Genomic DNA, 24,384 nt, shown 5'->3' with positions numbered 1-24,384 from the left:
TTTTCTCTTTATACTCCCATCTGTTCACTCTCCAAGACAATCTTTTCCTTTAAACCTTTGAAAAGATCTATAATAATAGTTCCTTAAAGTCCTTGTCTGCTAACTGTAATATCTGAGTCCTCTAAAAGTATATTTCTACTGACTGCTTTTTCTTGATAACAGATCTCTTTATTGAATTTTGTGGAATAACTTTTTTTTTTCTTCTGGCCACACCATGTGGCTGCTTGCTGGATCTTACCCAGGGACTGAAACCGGGGACTGAACTAAGTGAGAGCACTGAGTCCTAACCACTGGACTGCCAGGGAATTCCCTGGAGTAACTTTTTATCTTACTTTCTAGACTTTGTGAATGATACGCTGTAGAGAGTCTGGATTATGTCATCTTCCTTTATGAATTTTGTTCTGTCAAACAGTTACATTGCTAGCAGATCCTTCTGATCTTTTCAAGCTTGGTTTCATTTGGATTAAGGCTTGTCTGGTTCAGATTTGAACTTGGCTGTGACACTGTGGTCCTTACTCCTAAGCCATGAGGGCTGAGGTGTTCAGTGAGGATTCTCATCCTTGCAGGGCTAGAATTTTGACATCTCCCAGCACTGCACTACCTATTCTATCACCACTCAGCCCTCAGCCTTGCAGCATAGGATCTCTGCTAGACTTCACAGAGTCTCAGTCTGCACATGTGCAGCCCAGCCCTGGGACAAGGCCCCATGGGATATCCGCACATAGACGCCTGGACTCCACCCCACTCCCCTCAGTGCAAATGCCCTTTCTCTGTACCCTGTCCTGAAATTTCCAGTCATTTCAGCATCCTGGAATTCAGATTCCTAACTCTTTAGTTCAGCAAGACCTGATGCTCTGCTTGTCTTCATTTTTCCTACTCTGTGTTAGGAGAGGAGACCCTCCAGTAGAAGACTGAGGTGATTGATCACCTCAAACTTGTGGGTACAGTTTTCTGCAGCTTGCTGTTTAATGCCTAAAAGCAGCTGCTTTGTAATTTTTGTCCAATTTTATAGTTATTCTTACTGAGAGGTTCCAGTTACTCAATTATAGTTGGAAGCAGAAGCCTAACAATATGCTTGCTTTTCTGATGATTTAAAATATTTAGTTACCAGGTTTTGTGATATATTTCTAAAGATGCATATCTTATAACTTTCATCTCTCTGGCTATCAAAGTAATAATTCGTTGGAAATCATATATACCGACCCTTGGAGGTCATTACTCAGTCCATTTATTCATTTACTCAACAAATATTTACTGAACAATTATTTTGTGTTGCCTATTCTGTTAGTGATTATTTCCCCCCTAAGTAGCTTCAAGGGATTTATTTTAACACATGTATTAAATAGATCATGGAATTTGTACTATTCAGGTATACTGTACTCCGATATTGTTTTAAAAGTTTTATTTATTGTGCCATTACAAGAGTGTATGGAGGGGAGACAAGCACACTTGAGTGTTATGATTGGAGATGTCAAACAGGAAGATAAATATATGATTTTGTTCTTCAGAGGAGAATTTGTGCTTAGATATATAAATTTGGGAAGCCAAACAATACCCTAGAGTGCCAAAAATATCATTGCCCAGTCATCCTCTCTCACATCACGCTACTTTGATCCTCCATATAGTACTTCTTGCTATCTGACAATTTCTTGTTTCTCTCTTTGCTGATAGTTTGTCTCTTTCCATAAATATATAAACTCTGTGACAGCAAGAATCTTGTCTGTGCTGTTTACTTCTCTATTTTCAGCATTTTAGAACATTGTCTAGACATAGACAGCATTCAGTAAGTATCAGCTAAATAAATGAAAGAATGAATAACTTCCTGACATAGTAAATGGAAACAGGGACATTATATGTATAATTTTACTGTAATTAAATAGGAATAACCTTAGTAAACCATTCACTCTCAGACATAATTACTTATTTAAAAGAAAGGCACATATTTTAAAAGAAGTATCACTTAGAGGGAAGGTAACTTTTTCTCAACATCAAACTGACTGACAATTAATAACCTTAACTCCATGGCACAGTGGTTAAGAGCACAGGTGCAGGAAGCAGACTTTTTTTTTTTTTTTTTTTTTTGTGGTACACCGGCCTCTCACTGCTGTGGCCTCTCCCGTTGCGGAGCACAGGCTCTGGACGTGCAGGCTCAGGGGCCACGGCTCAGGGGCCCAGCCGCTCTGCGGCATGTGGGACCCTCCCGGACCAGGGCACGAACCCGTGTCCCCTGCATCGGCAGGCAGACTCTCAACCACTGCGCCATCAGGGAAGCCCAGGAAGCAGACTTTTTGATTTACAAGCCGGGTTATGATATTTACTAGCCATACACCTTGGTAAAATTATTTAATTTCTCTATACCTCAATATTATATAATAACAGTACTTCTTAGGCTTGTGGTGAAGGTCTAATTAACCACTAAATGTAAAACAGAACAATGTCTCACATGTAATAAGCGTCTATCATCTTCTCAATCCTCCTCATCATTACCATTATCACTTCAAGTTAACTCATTTAGGTCCATAGATTTACACTTGCAAATTATTTTATCTTGAAGAAGATACCAGAAAGTTAAACTGCTTCTTCTAAGAGATGGCATTAATGTCGAAGCCTGGTCTCCCTTACACATGTAACAGATTTTTGCTATGGGTTATGTGCTGGAATAGACTTAAAGACCTTTGATATTCCTTTATCTGTGTCTAAACTTTTTCTCTGTCCTACATCTAGTTAGTTCTGAACTCATCTCACTGTTCGAAGTGGATCATATTTTATTCAAGTTTATGTCTTTGTCAAGCCTTTTGATTTTCTTTTAAGGATGCTAATCCTGTTCTCACCTAGATGATGGCTGGAAAATGTGTCTCTGCATTTAAGTGCAACTAAACAGAAAGCAGAATAAAAGTACTCCAGATCCCTGTGTCAGGGGATGTGAGGGAACTCTCTGCCTCTCAATATCTATCAAAACTCTGAGGAGGGTTGCCTGAGGGAATAGCTGTACATCTATTCATTTAGATATTCTGAACTCTATCCCTGGGTTATCCTGCTTAGCAGAGACCTATAAATCTGTACCGTATCACATTAATCCCTACTGATTTGCCTTTCCTGAGTTACACTTTCACATTTATGCTAGTGGCCTACATTGAGGAAAACTGCTTAAAGAAAAAGCTTCCTTATAAAATTCATTGTGGTGTTTACACTACAGATGTTAATAAAGTTGTAATGCAATACAGTCGCACTATCCTCTTTAGGAAGCCCTACTGATGAATTTTCATTCTGACCCTAAAACCAGAAATTGTACTTTTCCTTTAAAACTGGTTCTACTGTCTAATGGATGCTGTGAATTTCATAATTCACTATTCCTCTTTGCACTGGCTATCAAGCTTAGAGTTAAGATACTCACAGGATCTTACGGCACACATTTCGTACATTATCTTTATTATATTCATCATTGGTTGGATATCCTCTTACTACTAGCATTTTTCCTTTGCCCCACATTCCTCACCCACTTATCCTTAAAATGACTGTATCTCCTTTTATTTTATATATTTACATAAAACAAAGTGGGGCACAGGTAAGTATTAAAAATCACATAATACGGAAGATTTCTAACTGCATCGAATGAAAGCCGCTTGATAAATTCAAGTCACTCTCAAGCCATCAATATAAGTTATCGTCCCATAAATAATATCTACTACAGGGAAATCTACATATTTTTACGGAAGACAATCATTACCCTCTCTAAAGCACACTGCACACAGCACAAATGCATACTGTCCACGTGGAAAGAATGACTACAATTCATAGCCAATAGCTGCAGGCTTGATTCTGACAGTGGAAAGTCTGGAACAGAGTAGTTCTGTTCCACTAGGTGACTTAACACAATACAGTAAAGGTACCTATTCAGGTGATGTATAGGAAATTGCCACTAATCAACAGCTCTTGACCTACAAAACTAACAATTTCATACGATTCAACACAATACTGGTTCACATGCCCATGGGCAAGACTTCATATTGACCTTATAGAACCATCTCAGGGAATGAATCTCTTAATTGTGTTGAATCGTAAAAGGGAATTAAATTGTCCTTAATTTTCTTTCAATTTTCTGTTATAAGAGGCATATCTCCATGGCATTTTTGTTTATTTTTGCAACAGAAATATCATCGGATAATTTGATATACTAGAACTGCTTTCAGTGACTTTGATAAAGTTGTGGGTGGCCACTGAACCCAGTTTTTTATTCTGAAGCAAATTCACAGGGCAGAGGAATAAGACTAGATAGAATTTAGACTTGGAGTCAAAAAATGGCTCAAGTCTGTCCTCTGTCACTTACTGTCTTGGTATGTCTGCGAAAATTTAGTCATGCATTACTAGGAAAACTATCACAACATGTTAGTTTCTTTGCTTACTCCCTTTGTTATGAATTTTTGAAAGACAGTGAGAAATGGATCAACAGCTTTCTTAGTGAAAAACATGATTTTTTATTTTCAAAGTACTTCTGGAAATTCCTAATGGAAGAGGAACTTAACTGATCCCAGGCTTTCTAACCAGACCTAGCTGAGGACATGTAAAACAACAAGACCCTTTTGTAGTTTTTTGCATCTGTTTATTAATATTATTTTGGTCAAAAAAGTTAAGGTCTCCCGGGCATAGTGCTGCCTAACCAATGTGGTTTGAGAAGCCCAGGAATCCTGTGTAACGTTAGGGGCAGATGGACCAGTGTGGCACAGGCTGAGCAATGATGAAAGTGTGCTTTTAGAGCAACCAAAGAATCCCACGGTTATTGCAAGTATTTCCTTCAGAGTCCTTTGGCAACAGAGCGCTGCCTAAACTTCTCAAGGATTCAGCGTCACAAAGTAAGGGAAGCTGTAATTATTCTGTCTCCCATAAATACAGAAGTAAAATTAGCTCTATTTCTTTTTGCTCTGAAATAATACAAAGGAAGGCTACTTTTTCCAAGAAAGGAGCAATTTCATGGATAATGTAAATACACTAAAGGATTTTGAGACATACTGAAAACAGACTCCATGAATTATACATCCTCCGTTATGTTTCTCAACTAGCAAGGCCAGTATACAATTACGCCTTTATTACATGCAAAATGCTTGGAGTAAAATTATCATTTAAAAAAATTCCTCCCTTTTTCTCAATTTAAGCAGAAAAGTCAACACATAAACAAAAGCAGTTAATACTCATTTGGCAATAATAAGTGCAAGGCCTTATGCTAGGATGTGTTTTACATATGTTACCTCATTAAGCCTTTGCAGAGGAAAGGAAAACAAAGGAGGAAAAGAATGAAGTTAGTGAGGCATACAGATTAATTCAAAATGAAACACTGTAAATTCGATGTCTAGGAAGTAAACATCCTCTCATTGAAGGGCTTTTTAATCTCTCTTAAAGATATTTCTAAATGACACAATTCACAAACTACCCAGACCTCTGGTAAGAATAATGGATCAATTAAAATTTAGGCGGGAAAAAGTGCCATTCCCTCCTCAGAAGCTTAAAATCTTGGGGAGTTGGCATAATACTCATGAGGCAACTGTAAAAGCACAGAATTCTATGTAATCAAATGGTAACTTGTGTAATATAGTATAAGAAGGGCATAGGCTTTGGATGAAAAAAGATAACAGTGTGAAAAAGACAATTTGAAACAGGAGATATGTGGATAGTTGTGACAATGGTTGAAGGCATTTCAAGTCAGATAATAGAGAAGCAGCCCAAGAAAAGGAAAAGAAAGGTCACTGGTCTCTGTTGCAACAGGCAGGTGACCCTTGGCTTAGAGAAAGTTCTTGTCTATAGACAGACACAGCACAGCATCTGATGCTGAGAACATGTAGCTTTGCTGAATATTGAAAATATGAAAGTGTAAACTGATACATCAAAATCACATAACTACAATAATATGGATGGCTACTTTAAATTCTTAGGCTGTGTTCAATATACAATTTTTTTTATAAATTAGCTGACCCATAGAGGTATTTTTAGTGGATTCCAGACTAATAATATGGACCCTTGTATTTCAAGTGTATTTTTGTGTACAATAAATGGTGAAACCTTTTCAAGATGAATCTGTTGTCGTGGCTTCCTTTTCCCATTGCTATTCTACCCAGTTTATTTCCCTTTTTATTGCCCATTGCTTTTAGAAGGAATAAATATTAATGAGTTCCACAATGTAGTTTGTACTCCTCTGTTAACACTGGTGAGAGTAGCTACTCCCTACTGAGCAATCATCAGCAAGGCAGGGAACAGCCCGCCACAGACCACTTCTTTTACATTCTTAGATTGCAGGAGTGTGCCGCTGAAAAAATGCTATTCATTCGCCAGCGCAGGTCCCTGAGTGTTCATTTCAAAATTCCTTCTGGTGCTATCATTCATCGACAACTGACTCGATGAAATATGTGCTTAAGGGTTACAAAAAGCACACATAGTACAGTCACTCGATAGTGTCAGGTTATGTGACATTTTATCTAATGTTTTTCTTTCATTAATGGAAGGTCCTTTACTAACAGCTATGGCTTCTTTCCATCTTGGGTTACAGATATAAAGTGAGATGAAACAGTATCTCAGTGTAAAGTGTTCTTCCTCACCAATTTCCTAACTTAACTATTAGCAAGGTATAGTGGTTTTCTAAAGATTTGCAGCTCAGGGACCTATAACTAGGGCTCAGTGAACATAACTAAGACCAATATTAGAACTGAAAGTTCTACTTCACTTCTGAACACAAAGAGTGACTTTTCCCAGTCACTCCATTCTTCCCAGTTTTATCTCTAGAACTTTGGGAAACCTGTCTTCAGGACACGAATGCCTGTGTTTCTGTTTCTCATCTTAATGTACTGATTCTCTTTGGCTCAAATAGAGGCCAAAAATCTGTGTTAGAATTTGGGACAGATTCATTAAGAAACCCATGAGGCTTAAGGTCAGGGCGCTTCACATGCACAGGACCCTTCTGAAACCCTGACAGAGATTTTACTGATTGTGTATTTGGAATTTAGCTTTTTTTTTTCAATGCATAAATTACATAAGCCTTGAGCCTCAAAAAGAAAGAAAAACGGATTTCCATTTCCCTATCCCAGTCTCTCCCAAAGCTTTGGAAAGGGCTTTTAAAAGGACCATCATGAGCTTTATGGTAAAATCGTCTCCTAATTATAATCACCACGGTGCTTATAAAACAAACAGAGATTCCTGCACCCATTTCAGACCTACAGAATCACAATCCCAGTGGATAACATCCAGGGATTTTTGCATTTTCTTAAAGCATACAGGTGATTTTTAAACTACATTTTGAAGATACGTGATTTCCAGAAAAATAATATACCCAGTGAATAAGGGTAAAGGTTCTTTGTTAAGGATGGACCATGGTTGTAGTATATTTTCAGATTTTAACTGAAGAGCCCCAAACTGGCATGTCTGTAGAAGTCTCTCCATGTTAGCCTTGTCAAGGGGCAACCCTGAACTTCCAGTAAACAAAACCTTAATACGAGGTTATTTGAGGTTCGGTTATATAAGGTAGGTTATAAGTTCCCTGACAGGGATCAAGTCTGCTTTTTAAAACATTCTATATTCAACATCGTAATCAGTGGTGCAACCTAACAGTAGCTCAGTAAGTATGTACTGAGTGAATGAAGGAATATCAAGTGAGATACCCAAATTTTAACACTTCATTGATAGCTTGTGATTGATGTTCAGAAAAGAAACACAGGAAAACAGACACAGAATGAGTTTAACATTAACCCACTGACACATAAAAAGATGCTCAACATCGCTAATTATTAGAGAAATGCAAATCAAAACTACAATGAGATACCACCTCACACTAGTTAGAAAGGCCATCATCAAAAAGCCTACAAATAACAGATGCTGGAGAGGGTTTAGAAAAAAGGAAACCCTTCTACACTGTTGGTAGGCATGTAAATTAGTGCAGCCACTATGGAGAACAGCATGGAGTTCCTTGAAAAACTAAAATAGTTACCATACGATTCCACAATCCCACTCCTGGACATATATCCTGACAAAACTCTAATTTTAAAAGATGCATGCACCCCAATGTTCACTGCAGCACTATTTACAATAACCGAGACATGGAAGCAACCTAAATGTCCATCAACAGACGAGCGAATAAAGAAGATGTGATACACACACACACACACACACACACACACACACACACACACACACACACACACAGACACAATGGAATATTACTCAGCCATAAAAAAGAACAAAATAATGCCATGTGCAGCAACATGGATGGACCTAGAGATCGTCATACTGAGTGAAGTCAGACAAAGAAAGACAAATATCATATGATACCACTTATGTGTGGAATCTAAAAAACAAAGTGATACAAATGAACTTATTTACAAAACAGAAATAGAGTCACAGATGTAGAAAACAAACTTATGGTTACTGGGGGGAAGGGGAGGGGAGGGATAAACTGGGAGATTGGGATTGACATATACACATTACTATATATAAAATAGATAACTAATAAGGACCCACTGTATAGCACAGGGTACTCTACTCAGTACTCTGTAATGACCTATATGGGAAAAGAATCTAAAAAAGAGTAGATATATATATAACTGATTCACTTTAGTGTACACCTGAAACTAACACAGCATTGTAAATCAACTATACTCCCAGTAAAAATTTTAAAAAATAGGTAAACAACAACGTCTTACTGTATAGCACAGGGAACTATATTCAATATCTTATAATAAGTAATAATGGAAAAGAATCTGAAAAAGAATATATATATAATCATATATATATATCATTCAGTTATATATCTATAACTGAGTCACTTTGCTGTACAGCTGAAACTAAAACAACATTGTAAATCAACTCTACTTTAATAAAAAATAATAATATTAAGCAATCAATGCCATCTGTTCCTTCCCATTAAACATTTAATCTTCACAGCAACCAAATAATTAACACAGTGCCTTAAAAAACATAATCAATACTCTCACTGTCATCATATCATCATCATTATGGTATCATTTCCTTTTAGAGTGGGCATTTGGCTCTTAAGTGTAGGTATTGGTTGTAAGTATTTCGTTAGACTTCATATTGTTGGAGAAATTTCAATGTGTCTAGCCTACTGATACCTTTTTGCATCATAAAATTATTATCTAGTATGTTTTATCCTTTCTAGCTTAATATCACTCACATATTTAACAGCACACCATCTATGACTTTGTCAGAGGCACCAACATACATAATGAATTTTATTATTTTCTCTGGATAATAATTCCTTTGTCATTATTACCTTTGTCTAAGTAATCAAGCCAGTATCATTCACCTTTCCCATTAGCAAACTGGGAAAAAAATGAGAATGATACAAAGGGAGATAGGTTTGAAATACTCAGGAATTTTCAGATGTTTCCTTCAGTTTTAAAAGTTTAGTCATTCTCATGCTTCACTGAACAGTATCAAGTTAGCAACATAATTTTTATTGAGTTTTATGTTTGTGAAGATTATCCTTCACTCTAAAAATACTGGAGAAAATTCTGGGCATTTTTGATTATCCAATAAAATTTTCTATCAAATGCTGTTTAATCAATCCAACCATTAAATCTTTTGGATAGTTTTGACACTGCACACATATATAACTCAAATCAATCTCATGTTATTTCTCATGTTAAAATAAAATTTTCAGCTGCACTTTGTATATAAAGATGGCATTACTGCCTGGGAAATACAACGTGTGATCTGTTCAGGTATTTTCCAGCAGTGGTAAATGTTTGGACTGAGTAATCCACACTCTTAGTTTGATCATGGCAAAAAACTTATAAAACAGTTGGTTGGTCTTATAATAATAACAAAAACAAAATGACTTTCTGTAATAACCTTTAACTCTGACATTTGAAAAGTCATATTTCCAGATTTTTAGTCTTTTTTATTTGGTATTAATTAGATTGTCTCTAAGAAAACAATGATTTTTTTTCTCTTGTTCAGTACTTTTATTGAATTGACTCATTTTTATTTAATCCGTTTTAGAAAAGTGTGTATATATATAATGTATTTGTATGTTAATAATTATTCTTAATTTTTTAACAGGCATAATAACTTAGTAATATATAAGGGTGCTCAATAATTTCTCTACGCTTTCCCAAACAATATACTCCTTATTATTTCCTCCTGTCACATATTATTGTTGGTCATTAACTAATTTACAGTGTTTTAATCACAAAAATTATTGTTGTTGCTTCACACATATTTATACTTATTTAGATTACCCACATGCTTACCAAATTCTTTGCACATCTTGAATTCTTCTCTTTCTGGGTTCAATTTCCTTCTTTCTAAACATCATTTAGCGGTACTTTCAGTAAGGGTTTATTAATCCTTTCACTTTTGTCTTAATTTTGCCCATAGTTTTCAATGATAGGTAGTTGGATAAATAATTTTAAGTTGACAGTTATTTTTCTTTCAGTACTTTCAATATATTATTTTTATTATGTTGATCTTCTGTAGCTGTTGAGAATTTCACTGCTAATTTGTTAATTCTTTTGTAATTAATTTTCTCCTTCTCTCTGTTCCTTTTAATATGTCTTTGGAGTTGATGAGTTGAGAATTCACTACATTGTATATAAAGTGTACATATATTATTATCCTGCTTGCAAATTTTCTTGATCCTGTATATCTTGTCTTTCATCAATTCTAGACAATTCTCTCATCTTTTCTCTTGATTGTCTCACTCTGAACCTTCTTGTTTAATTCTTCATGACTGTTATCCTTGCTTTCATTCTCAACTTCTATTTTCAGTGTTGCACTTTGAATAATTTGCTTACATTTGTCTTTAGTTTACTAATAATTGTTTATCTCAATGTGTATAATCTACCCATTTGTTTATTTCCAGTTAAATTATTTTTCAGTTCCAGAACTTTTGTTTCTTTCCTTTTTCTTTGTTTAAAATCTGGTCTTTTTAATTGTGACTCATTATATTTAATGTTTTAATTTTTCCTTTACATCATAAATAAGTTTTAGCATATGTATTTTATAGTTTGCATCTGCTTTCTCTAATATTTCCAAGTCTAATATTTGCAAATCTAATATTTAGTCCAATATTTGCAAGTCTAATTTTACTGTTTGTTAGGCATTCTAAATCCTGTTTACAATGAATTATTTTTCCTCATGTAGTTCACAAATTTGAATGGTGCAGTTTACCTGGGAAAATCCTGCAGCTTAGGTTAAGGTATTCCCATCTTTAGAGTTTTTGCTTTTGCTATGTCAGGCACCTTGCTAATACCACTGCCTGACACCATTTCTTACATTAATTTTCAGCTTTGTGGTCTTTGGACTTATGGAAGTACCATACATTTGAAACTTAAACTCATATGAGTACTGGCCCATAGTTGGAATTTTTAGGAGAGGTTTGTTTTTGCCCTGATTTAAGGCTGAAGCTGATCTGCTTCCTTGTTATCTCCCTCTATAGGTAAGTTGAATTTCTCTGCTCACTCAATCATTGACGCTATAACCCTTTGAGGCTGATGAAGTAATGCAGTATTTCTGCTTGTACTCTCTTTCTCTGAGTACAAGTTTATGTCATGCCCTCAAGTCCCCATAATGTAAACCCTTGTTCTGTACCATCCCTACCCAAGGGCAACCACAGAAAGCATCATCTCAGCCTTCATGGTTTGCTTTGGGAAACTGTTTAGTTAATCAAGACCTCAGTTCTTCTCTTAAAAGTATTTAAAACAATATTGTATCCTGAATGTCTAGGTATTTTTTAAAGGATGGTTTTCAGCTCTTCTAGTCTGCCACATTGCTGGAAATGTAACATAAGTGCAATTAAATAGCCATTTTTAGGTAAATAAAGTTAAGTAATGTGCATCAAGGTATAAGGCAAGCAGAAATGAAAACCAGATTTCCTGATTATCTGTCTGGGGTTCTCTTGAAAGTAGTCTTAAGATGAAAATTCAAAAGATTTTTAAGCTATCTATATAATTAGAAAAGAGGAAAATAGACATATAAAACTATTCTCTTAAATGAGTGGCCAACCTGACACAAAGTGTATACATTTTGACTCTCATCATTTGACCTAACAACTAGATCATGTGTCCTCTATTCCAAGTCAGAGGTGTGAATAGTTAACTATTCAGGGGTGAAGAATGGTGTCTGTGGATATAGCCCCTAGCTGAAATAGAGAATGTTTAAGTGTACCTGAAATGCTGAAGAGACAATTTTCAGACAAATTTAAAAGGAAATTGTACTATTTTACAAAGGGGAGAGTAAACATGTCAAACAACAAATGTCTATTAAACATTGACTAAGTCAAAGGTACTGTAAGCACTGTTATCATGTTTACACAACTTCAGAGCTGCCTCATTATATTTTTCTTTGATTGCCTTTTTGGTTGAATACTTCCTGACATGTCATTAGTAAGCTCTTCCTCTACTAAAAATTGTTAAGTTACCTCTGGCGTAGACCAATGACCAGCTTAATCTAATTCTCAGAATGTAAGTTTTTATTAGCTTCTATCCCAATGGCTGAAACCTCCTGGCATCTCACCTTCCATTTTGTAATCCATTGATCACAGAGAAATTTCCTAGGGAAACAGCCCTTCTCTTCCACAAAATATCCAGAGGACTGATTTCCGAGGAAGGTTTGATTCCTTCAGGGATTTAGGATTTAAAACATAGGAATGTTTTAGTTATTCTATAATTATATCACAGTGCTTTTTACAACCCACTGCACCAGTGTAGGCTATGTTTCCCAAATGTAGCCATTATGTGATTTAGTTCCTTCTTCATTTACCATAGGAAGATTAAGAGAGAACAAAGTGGTGTGTTTAAAAATATAATGATAAATTATGAAAAGTGTTTATACCTTCATTAATTTACCACAACAAAAGTGTTCATAACCAAACTTTATATATGCTTATATAATGATGGTATTATCCTAGTGACATTTTTAAAAATTAATTAATTTATTTTTTTGGCTGCATTGGGTCTTCATTGCTGCGTGCGGGCTTTCTCTAGTTGTGGTGAGCGGGGGCCGCTCTTTGTTGCAGTGTGCAGGCTTCTCATTGCAGTGGCTTCTCTTTGTTGTGGAGCATGGGCTCTGGAGTGCATGGGCTTCAGTAGTTGTACCACGCGGGCTTAGTTGCTCCGCAGCCTGTGGGATCTTCCTTGACCAGGGCTCGAACCCGTGTCCTCTGCATTGGCAGGCGGATTCTTAACCACTGCACCACCAGGGAAGTCCCCTAGTGACATTTTAAAGTCAGTGAATTTAAAAATCTTTTTATGTTTTTCTATAATTTATATCTATATAATCATGTTCTAGAAAGACAAGAAACACAAAATCATTTCTATTTCATGGGACAGCTTCTATCTATTTCTAGCAAAATAGAAAGTAAAGTAAATTTCTATCTTTCCTAGAGGGTTTAAGAATTATATCAGGGAATGTATAGAGAACCCTGATACACATTTCTGATTGAAATGTTATGCAAAATAGTCTCACGCACCTGTTATTTCAAAAGTGATGGATAGGAAAGATGCAGCACTAGACTTCGATGTACTCTCTGGTATTTACTTTCTGAAATAACAGGGAAATAGCACCATAAGCATAGCCTTTTTTTTTTCAAAATAGTGTTGACTGAAGTGGGCTAGTCTGTGGAAACTGTAGATAAAAGACTACAATTATAAAGAATTTGCATTTCATTTAGGGATGGTGACTATTTTATTCTTATTTCTTTGCAGATGGGAAAATATGAGCTCTTTATTCATCCTTCTGTCTACCCATTCACAGTACAATCATCCTTCCCTCAATCCATCTTTCTACTGATTCTCCAAACCTTTCTGCCGGTTTATCTCATTCTGTGTCATCATACAGGCTCATTATCCAGGCTGTCTTTCTTAATAACCTCAAATCCCACAGACCTTCTCCAGATTTCGGTGTGGATTATTTGCTACATTTTCTATAAAGGAATGTTCTAAAATCTCCTATAATATAAATTGCAGTAAGTTTTATGGTGCTTTATAACCAATACCTTTGGTGCCCCTCATTTAAAAACATGTTCAATCTGTATCAAATGGAAGAATTTCTTGAATTACTATAGCTAAAATCTACTTTCAATTCACTTTGAACTCTTAAAAAAGTCAATTCGCGTTCATGCATCTAATGATCAGCAACATTTTCCTCAGCTTTCTATGACTTACACTGATAACCTCCCCACGGGCAAGGCCTTGTCCTGTCATATCCTGAGAAGGATAGAGTTCATGCCAGCATAAGTTGGATATTCTTCAAGCCTACTGGAATTCTGAAGAGCCAGATGACAGAAACTGTCAAAGATTTTACTACTAAGTCTCCTCAGTACAGAATTTGTCAAGCCTTTCTTCTAAAGAAGTGATTATGGAAATTTTGATCACCTGAATATTGTGCTAGAATTGGGAGAATTCCAAGAATAAAATGTGGATACTCTCCAATATCAAGCAGATATATTTTTCCTATTGTCTACAGATGCCATTGCCAACTTAATAAGTATTCTGATAATTCAACTCATTTCAAGTTTTGAATAACATACTTTACACTTTGTGAGAACTTTAATAATAAATATTTCAATTTTCTGCAAATTAAATATATTAGCTCCAAGGAAAAGAATTTTTAGGGTCTCGTGTGGAGTGAGTCAATTAACAGTAGTAAATACGCCAGTGAATAAAGGGATTTAATATGACCCTGCCTTTGTGCTAAGGTGGTCATTATCATTCTTCTGTGTACGAAGATAATAAAGGAAGTTTATGTGAATTTCATATCACTTGTTTACAGTATTTTTTGCATCAAGAAATTTTATTTTTGAGCTAAAGTATTTTATTTTGAATTAAGGTTTTTTTTGTTTTTTTGGTTTTTTTTTGCAGTACGCGGGCCTCTCACTGTTGTGGCCTCTCCCGCTGCGGAGCACAGGCTCAGTGGCCATGGCTCACGGGCCCAGGCGCTCCGTGGCATGTGGGATCCTCCCGGACTGGGGCACGAACCCATGTCCCTTGCATCGGCAGGCAGACTCTCAACCACTGTGCCACCAGGGAAGCCCTAAGGTATTTTTAATAGTTTGGTTATGTGTGAAAACGACATTTATAGGACACAAAGTGTGAATATACAAAAACAAAAGTGTAGTCCTTGTTCTTCAAATTAAGTGCAATATGAATTGCTCTTAGAGTAGGTTGTTCATGGTTACACAGTCAGGATTTCTTGAGATCAGTACCTTCTAACTAGGATTGAATGAGGAAGTTATTTTGAGAGGTTTCCCTGTTTTTATAAAGTAAGCTTTCATTCTTTCTTATTTGTTTAAGAAGACAGACTGTGAACAATCTTCACAGCCCACAGTCTAAGTATTCTCCATTCACACATATTTACAGTCTTAACATGTCACCCTTGGGATGCTGGTATATTAAACAAGTTTCCTATTGGGCAATGTTAAGTACTTCTAGGGGGAACTCAGTCTAAGTTCTGAGAAAAAAAAGCTGCAACTTTTAGCAAAAATCAGCTATTTTTGCAATAAGAGGTTTATTAATATTCTTGGTATTGGACATGAAAGCACACAAATTCCTAAGTTATTCATGTTACATACTTACATGATTAAATATTAATTTTAGGTGAATTGACTACTTCCATGTCTATTAATCTCTGCTTTGGCATTTGCTTTAGTCCAACAGATACATCTTAATAATAATATTCTTTGTGTTTTCCCTTTTTTCTGTGACTTACTTTTGTTGCTCTGCAGTGCTTTGACAGCAGTAGAAGGGGAATTCTATGACAAAATGATTTTTTTAAATGTCCTGTTGTAATTCAGAATTCTGAAGGATCTTTTTGAAAGCAATAACCTACAGGATATAACTGACGTTCAGAAACTAAAATCTAATCTACCTCTAGCAGTGAAATTATACTACTCTGAAAGGACTGCTATAATAAATCCACCTAAGAGTGTTAAAAATGTAGCCATTAAAGTGGCCAAGACAATATTAATGTACTAACATTACATGTTTTATGGTATTTCCTTAAAACCTCAAGATACATTAGTAGTAAAATGTATCCCTAGGCTAGATTCCTAAATGAGCTAACGTGCTGTGTAAAGCTAGTGGATACAAAACAATTAAATTTTTCAAGTTGCAAATGCAAAACTTTAGTCCTTATTTCCCAAGAATTACTGGTCACCAGTGCCACTTCTTTTTTGGGGGAGGCAAAGGAGCCATCTCTTCTTTTGTTTTATGAAATGCCCATTTCATAAAATATGTATGAAGTGTATGTGTCATAACTCAGCTCAAGTTCCACCTCCTTTGTGAAGGTTCCTCCTTCTATGATCTCCCTATGGTTATTCTAAAACTCAATTATGATGCATATCATACTGCATTATAACTATTGGGCTGTTTGTGTGCCCTCAAGATGACCACGAGCATTTTCCTGACATGAAGTTTGTATTGATATTTTCATCCTCACCACCACACAAAATTTTTGGAGCTCTCCTGGCAACTGATCAATATATGTTGAATGTATTAGTGATAGAAGTCCTGCAATCCCTCAGGTAGTGAAATGTAAAAGGGTCTGCTTACAGCATTGCTTGAAAAGTCTCATATTTGTGTGGACTAACGGGCTACTAATTGAATATAAACTTGATCCAATAATGAGTAAAATTTTACAGTTGAGACAGGGCAGAAGTTGAGACACAGATGTAGAGAACAAACGTATGGACACCAAGCGGGGAAAGCCGCAGTGGGGTGGTGGTGGTGGTGTGCTGAACTGGGCGATTGGGATTGACATGTATACACTGATGTGTATAAAATTGATGACTAATAAGAACCTGCTGTATAAAATAATAAATAAAATTAAATTAAAAAATTAAAAAAAAAGAAGTCATGCCTTTGGGTTAAAGACTTTTTCCTGTAGTTTTTTTGTTTTGTTTTGTTGTTGTTTTTTTTCCTGTAGTTTTATTCTGTATTTATTTCTTTTAAATTCAAATTGAAATTTTCACTCAATATCATAATTAACTTATTTTTTTCAAGCCCATTATAAAGAGCAAAATAAGGTGTTCTTTTTACAAGCACGTTTTACTTCTTCTTATATGAAGAAAAGAAAATTTGGACTTTGGAACACATACTTGCATTCTATATGTATCCTTACGAGATACATCTTTATTCTATTTTTATAATTAATTACTCCTACTAAAGAGAGGTTTGTCAGTGAATCAGAACGGACCAAAGATGGAACTGTATTAATTATTTTTACAACCATAATTTAGACTACTGTTCACCATAGTCAATATCAGCCATAATGTGAACAGAAATATGACTCTTCCTGCCCCAAACGGCTACATATACACCCCTGCAGGATGATCCCACTCTTGGTCTCCATAGTTGAGTCCTTGAGAAGAAAACAGCTTACCTTGTTTGTCCTTGTGGGAGTTTAAGTGTGAGAGGAGGTCCTCGTTGGCCTGCACGCAGTACACCTCTCGGGTCTGGACCCCTCCTCCGCAGAGGGCTGTCTGGTTGCCCCGCCTCTTGTCCTGCTGACTGAGCAGAGGATCCACACGGCACTCAGTCCACTCTGTAGTCCTCCAGCCATACCTAGATAAAGAAAATGATGGCAGTGGCAACCTGTTTACTGAATAAAACTTTTCTCCACTCCTATGTTTTGTTCCTCAAAAAGATTAATCTGGGGCTTTCCTGGCGGCACAGTGGTTGAGAGTCTGCCTGCCAATGCAGGGGACACGGGTTCGAGCCTTGGTCTGGGAAGATCCCACATGCTGCGGAGCAACTAGGCCCGTGAGCCACAGCTACTGAGCCTGCGCATCTGCAGCTTGTGCTCCACAACAAGAGGGGCCGCGACAGTGAGAGGTCGCGCACCACGATGAAGAGTGGCCCCGCTTGCCGCAACTAGAGAAAGCCCTCGCACAGAAATGAAGACCCAACACATACAAAAATAAAATAAATAAAATAAAAATTTATTAAAAAAAGATTAATCTGAAAAATACTTGCCTCTTGAATTAATCTTAGACTATATCTAAGGTGCAGGTTCACTTTCAATCCCTTCCTCTACATCCTCATCCTGCTCCATTTAAAGAGGGGTTAAATTTAACATGATCCAGTTTTAATTGCAACTACTGGAAGTTACTTATAAATATTTTACGAAAAGAGAGCATAATGCTGAAAACATGAAATTTTATGTTCAATTAAGCTGAACTCAGGCTTGCCCTTTCTTGATGCTTATAAGCAAAGGAAGGTTGAATCTGAGAATGGAACACATTCTAAATGATGATGAACCCAAACATTTGTTTTGTCTCTAACAGAATGCATGAAAATTGCAGCTTTGTACTGGATCAAAATTATAATTGTGTGTTAGTAATAAAAATGTAACATAATTCAGAGTTTTCTCTTTATTGTTGAGAATAAGAGTTGTTTTTTTTTTTTTTTTTCCTGTAGCACTGAGCATCCCTGATGAGTGCTGATGAATGATGAAAAGAGCTGACGTTTCTAATCAGTGGAACACAGGAAAGATGATCTGTGATTCTAAACTAAAGCTCCAATAAAGATTATGATGTGAAAAAAATGTCAGGGGATTGTCAGCCCAACACATGCTTTAAGGAGATAGACAGGGAACCATTTCCCGATGCCACTGAAGATAGAAAGTGATGGCATTTCTCCACCTCGAGGAAAATGGATATTCTAAAAGCACAAAGAAAATGGCTCATGTAGCACTTGGTTTCACTTTAACCAAGATGCCTCCTTAGTAATCAGATTAACAGCCAACATAGGTACAAATGGGTGTGCTAATGTTCACCTCAGTTAGACAGGAAGGTTAAGTGGGCTCTAGGATGTCTCATCTAGAGGCTTTGCTTTGTCAGTGGTAAAGTTTCATGACAGTAAAGCTGAACTTCATGCTCGTTTTTCAGTTTTTGTAAGTGGGGATTCATGGCTTAATAGAGGTGTAGGACTGGGGCATCCAGGAACAACACTCTTGACATACATTTATAAAGGAAGTGCAGCATTCAGGTCAATTCTAAAAACATGGATACTTGATGCCTTGGGAGGAGAGACAGTGAAGGAAAGTAAAACCAAACAAGTCATTCATTAGGGGAGCTAAAATGAAAATTTTGTTTTTTTTATAGAATGGAGTCCCAATTTAGGTCATCCTAAGGAGTCCTGTGAGAGGAACAAATTTTTAGTAACGTCAATTGATCGCACATTCTAAAAAAGTGCTATCATCCATAAACGGTTAGAAGAAAGATTCAGAATAGAGATTTTAATTAATAGCTAATGGCGTTTGAATATTTGAGAGGATAAAGAATAAAACACCTAGCTTGAGACAAAAATGGAAGAAACTTGTAGGAGACAAAACACTCTGATTAGAGAACCTGGCAACTTCCTTGTAACTGTTATGTAGAGGGGAACACACAAGTCACCAGGACAGGCAGAGTAGTTAGGAAGAAAACTCTGTAGAGCATTCCGTCACTTGTTATATCAGAGAAGGGATGATTCCAAAGTGCTGCATAATTGAAGATCTTGTCTGAATCATTACTATTCTTTGTTATTATTATTATTACTGTTAGAAATGGGAGGAGGAACAATAATAGTAGCAATTTTCCTCCTCACTGTGTCATGCAGTTCAAGCTGTATGCATGTTCTCTAAATATTTGAAATATTCCAGGGAACCTTTCAATGAAGCTTGTGCGTATCTACTGAGAAACTAAGATTCTGTAAGTTGTTTCATAAATATTCTATATTCAGACTAAGCTGAAATATATTGATCACCAAGATAATTCACAGTAATGTCTTGGAGATGATATTTTTTAAGGATAAAAAGAATATAGTTACACTGCCAAATATTTCAAAATTAGTCTTATTTCATCTGAATTCAATCCACATTGATTGGGCACTTACTGTGTGCCTGGTCCTATGACATGCAAGCAATTAAAAAACAAACAAGCCCCACCCCCAAGGTTCATAAGCAGTCTTTGTCCTGAAGGAGCTTACAGTCTCATTATTTTGATATAGCATTTTACTCTATTCAACAGGAATTGTTATTTACAGTACTGAATTTTAATGGGACTTGCTCAATAAGCAATAGGAACCTGTATTTTGAAACTTTATTTTGCCTTATAGACTAGTTGACAAACTACAACCAAATCCAACCTGTCCCCTGTTCTTATAAGTAAATTTTATTGGAACATATCCACACTCATTTGTTTACATATTACCTATAGCTCCAATGGCAGAGCTGAAGCGTGACAGAGACACATGTGGCTTGTAAAGGCTAACATATTCACTATCTTCTCCTTTATGGAAAAAGCTTGCCAATCCCCATGATAGAAAATACACAAACAGGGAATTGCCGTTAAAAATCTAACTTGCATGGAGACTGGGAAATACAGCTTGTTAAAGACACTTTTACCCTGTAAGACGAGTAATTTTTACAGGATAGTGTTTGTAGAGAGATATTTTTCTACTTAGAATTTGTAAAAATCTCTATTTCTCAACATACTATCCAGTTGAAATCAAACCGCTAAAGGAACATGCAGTTTGGGCAGACAGGGCAGCAGATGCCACCATCCTTTATTTACTCACATGGCACAGGGGGCAACTCCATCTCCTTGAGACACACAGGGTTCTTTTTCCTCAAGTTCCGGACACTCCTTCTCACTGCCAATAGGAAACTGCCTGATGAGCCGCGTCCTCACACGGGTGCCTTTAGGGGATGTCATATCATGGCACGTTTTTGAGCAGGGGCTCCACTCAGACCACTCTGACACCTGGCACTCTTTGGTGATCACACAGGCCTGGAAGGTCAGCGGCAGCTTCTCTTGTTGGCAAAAGCTGCAAAAGAGCATTAATATTCTCATCACAGACTCACAGGCAGGCATGAACTTTGTCTTCTACACGCCAGAGTGAAATCAGCTTGGACATTTTTATTTCTACTTGGAGGTACAATTCCAATTTCATTAAAAAGATATCAACATTTACGATGTGTAAAAGCTGTTAGACTCAAAGCTAACATTTGCATTTCCTCCTATTTTGTAAGAGTTGTTAAACCACTCATAGGAAATAGAAAATAAAGGGGTTATGCAAAATTAGCTGAAACTAAGTTTACCATATTGTTCATTTTACTCATTCCAGATTTGTCTTTATTTAGAAAATGAGGAACCAAGAACTGTTAACATATGATAATTTCCATTTAGTGATTTAAATAAACATGCCTGGATAACTAATACAATACTGAACAGAAAAAGTAATTTAATTTATGCTTAACATTATTTTTAATACTGTTTGAAACTTTAGCTGTCAATTACAATGTATGCTTATTCAACTACATCAACTTTTCCAGTTCATACTTTAATGTAAGGTATACATATGAGTATATTAATTAAATACATCATAAGCATTAGAAATATAAATCTATTTAAGCTATATTACTGTAGAGATATCCTCTAAATAGATCTCTAATTCATCGGTAAAGTATTTATGTTCAAATTCGTATCTTTCTAATCCTCCTTGAATTAGAGGGATGTTGAATTCTAAATTGTAATGTCTACATACGAAGATGATGTTACAAATGTCATCAACTACGGGCGTATGCACTTTGAGGGGTTTTCCTGGCATTGGATGGCCTTGCGTTGATTCTTAGTTGAACTCCTGCCCATTCTCAGTAACTAGTAGCTCACGTTTACAAGACACAGGAGGCATGCTGCCACGATAGGGCATCTGTTCCAGGGGGAGAGTTCACTGATAATTCTGTCTCATCATTCAGCTGCTATATTTAACTATGATAACCAACCATACAGAGAGGCAGGTCCATGTTAATATAACAACTCACATACAATCTTTTTAATTCTACTGGCATGTGTACGAAAATTGCATTCCTAGGAGACAATTAGAGCTCAATATGTCAAAGTCAATTTGTCTGAGCTGAGAGGTCTGGGCAGGAGAATCATCTGAGAGTGGCAGTAAAAGGGCCCTGTAAGTCAGCTCTGTTCTTCTTATAACAACAGAGAGGACCAGAATCCCAGTTTTACTCAAATGTCATATATTGAGCGTTAATGATGCATTAGGTACAACACTAACCTTAGAACAAAACTTTCTCTGTGATGAACAAGTTTTCACTCTAACACTTGTGAGTTTATCCAGGAAAATCAGGCAAAATGATGACCAAATGATGACCTCTATAACTCCTTTTGTACAAAACTCTCCATGTTAATTTCCTCTTAGATACATTTCTAATCCTTCATGAGATTGTATTCATATACATATATGCATATGTTATCCTCTATGTATTACTTACCAAGTCCATAGTCTATGTAGAGGCAGAGAATTAACAATCCCTTTTAATCTTTTGTGGAGAATTTGACCATCAGTTAAATACCTCCAGTTACAGTTACCTGGTAACCTGATGAAAGCTGAAATATCAGCTATGTTACCAGATAATATTATTTATGATACAATGATCAATTTTGATAAATTCCATTTGCTCTGGAGAAACTAAAACTACCTGGTAGGCAGCCACAACTCTGGGCTTGCCTGAATGTGTCAGCTCTTGGAATAGGGCTTGTTTTTTGTGTGGACTTTGCAGTCTATGACTACGAGATCACTTCAAGAGATATCGGCGCCTGTGGGGCCTGAGACTTTTAAGCCAAGGCAACTCTTGGACTTGCCGGATGTAGAATTTTCTTCTTCCATCTGAATTGTGCTGCATTGATTTCTAGAAGAATTACCACCAGATGAGGAATGTCTGTTGCTACAATGATGAGAAGTTCTTTATCTTTCTAAGTAGACTGATGCCAGACAGCAGTCTTGTGTGTCTTGTGTATCTGAAAGTCTGCACAGCCTAAGTTTAAAACTTAATTCATATTACCTCATTCAATGCTTCCAATAATTCTTTTATGTGGGTACCATTATCATTTCCATTTTACAGGGAAGGAGTCTCTGAAAGGTTAGGGAATGTGTTTAAGATCATATAGGAATGTGTTAAGTAGGGAACTGAAATTTGAACTTGGATTTTCTAAAATCAGAGCCCATTTTCTTAATCACTTTGCGCTACTGCTTCTCACAGTTTAAACTGACTGTAAATCTCAGTTTGTTAGAGCAACTGCTGTAGCTGAGGCCAGTGCCAAGGTTACTGGCACATTGTGAATCCAATAGTTTCACTATTTCACAGCCCCAGGATTCGTACCACCCTAGCACTTTGCAAATGTGCTACTTGTTCTAAGGAGGACTTAGTAATTATGGAAAAGTCAAAACAAATACATTTTCCTGATACATGTTAACAGTTTTTAATACAGGTCCTACATATGAGAAATCAGCAGCATAAACATGAGAACAGTATTAAGTTATATGATTATACAGTTTTTAATATATGTGATGTATATAACATACCTACCTGCTTATCTGTCTATCTATAGTTTGTTTTTCCTTTAATTTTCCAGTATCATTATTTCAGCAAATGTGAATCAAGTAACTCTACATATTGGGCTTTAGAAGTACAAAGACAAGATTATAGTCATTAAATTGGAAGCATATAATTCTGCTTGGGGAGGCACAGAAGGCTATATGAAGTAGTACATTACTATGAAGTTTTCATATTGAGTGAAGGTAATCAATGGAAATATGAAATAAAAGTCTTTTCTTTGTTTATTGGTGGGTGGGGGAAATATAGATTTTTCATTGGCCTTAGTGTAAGGAGTTTTTGTTGAGCAGTGGAAATAAGAGTGGAACTGAAGCCTAGGTCAGATCAAGGCAGTTATGTCGATCCAGAGAAGCACCTCCTGTGAGTGAGAGAACCATTCAAAGTTGTGGAGCATAAAGGACATGATATTTGTATTTTATGTAAATTCCAATAGTAGGGTGCAGGACAGAATAACAGGGTATAAGATCAGAAGCAGGCTAACTATGATGATGATGATGATGATGACGACATTAATATTTATAGTAAATATATACTGAGTGCTTACTGTGTGCCAGATACTGCTCGAACTGAGTGAGGTATGATTATGAACATGAGATTAATCATCATTGAACGTCTAGTGTGAGCCATGTACTGTATTAAGTTTTACTTAGAGTATCTCATGTCATCCTTAAAACTATTCTGTAAGATGGAGATCCATCTTTTTTTTTTTTAAGATAAGGAAATGGAATCTAAATGTCTCACTTAAGTCTAGATAAAGTAGCAGAGCTAGGATTCTAACTAGATCTTTCTGCTTATGAGGCTTATCAAAGTGTGAACAAAGGCAATGGCAGTAGAAATTAAAAGGGGTTACAAACTACAAAAAGGGGAGTTAGAAGCTATACAACCTGATGGATAGTTGAAGGGGTTAAAAGAGAGGAAGGAGTCATTAAATAACTTGGAAGTTTCTAGCTTTGGCAATCTGCTGAGCATCACTGCAATTCTTCGAAATGGAGAACA

The 24,384-nt window shown here is 36.2% G+C and overlaps 1 protein-coding gene across 1 annotated transcript in view; it reads right to left on the bottom strand.

Annotated features, from left to right (window-relative positions):
* THSD7A (thrombospondin type 1 domain containing 7A) overlaps positions 1–24,384 on the bottom strand; it is a 459,010-nt gene that overhangs the window by 196,697 nt on the left and 237,929 nt on the right. The window contains exons 3-4 of the mRNA XM_082846599.1: positions 20,556–20,804; positions 17,377–17,558 (exon numbers count right to left, since the gene is read on the bottom strand). Of these exons, the coding sequence (XP_082702725.1) occupies positions 17,377–17,558; positions 20,556–20,804 (431 nt within the window). The remainder of the gene's footprint in view (positions 1–17,376; positions 17,559–20,555; positions 20,805–24,384) is intronic.

The sequence above is a fragment of the Leucopleurus acutus genome (assembly GCF_964270905.1).
Source record: "Leucopleurus acutus genome assembly, chromosome: 9".
Taxonomy (NCBI): domain Eukaryota; kingdom Metazoa; phylum Chordata; class Mammalia; order Artiodactyla; family Delphinidae; genus Leucopleurus; species Leucopleurus acutus.
The sequence above is the reverse complement of the archived record's forward strand: the minus strand, read 5'-3'. Positions and strand labels throughout refer to the sequence as shown.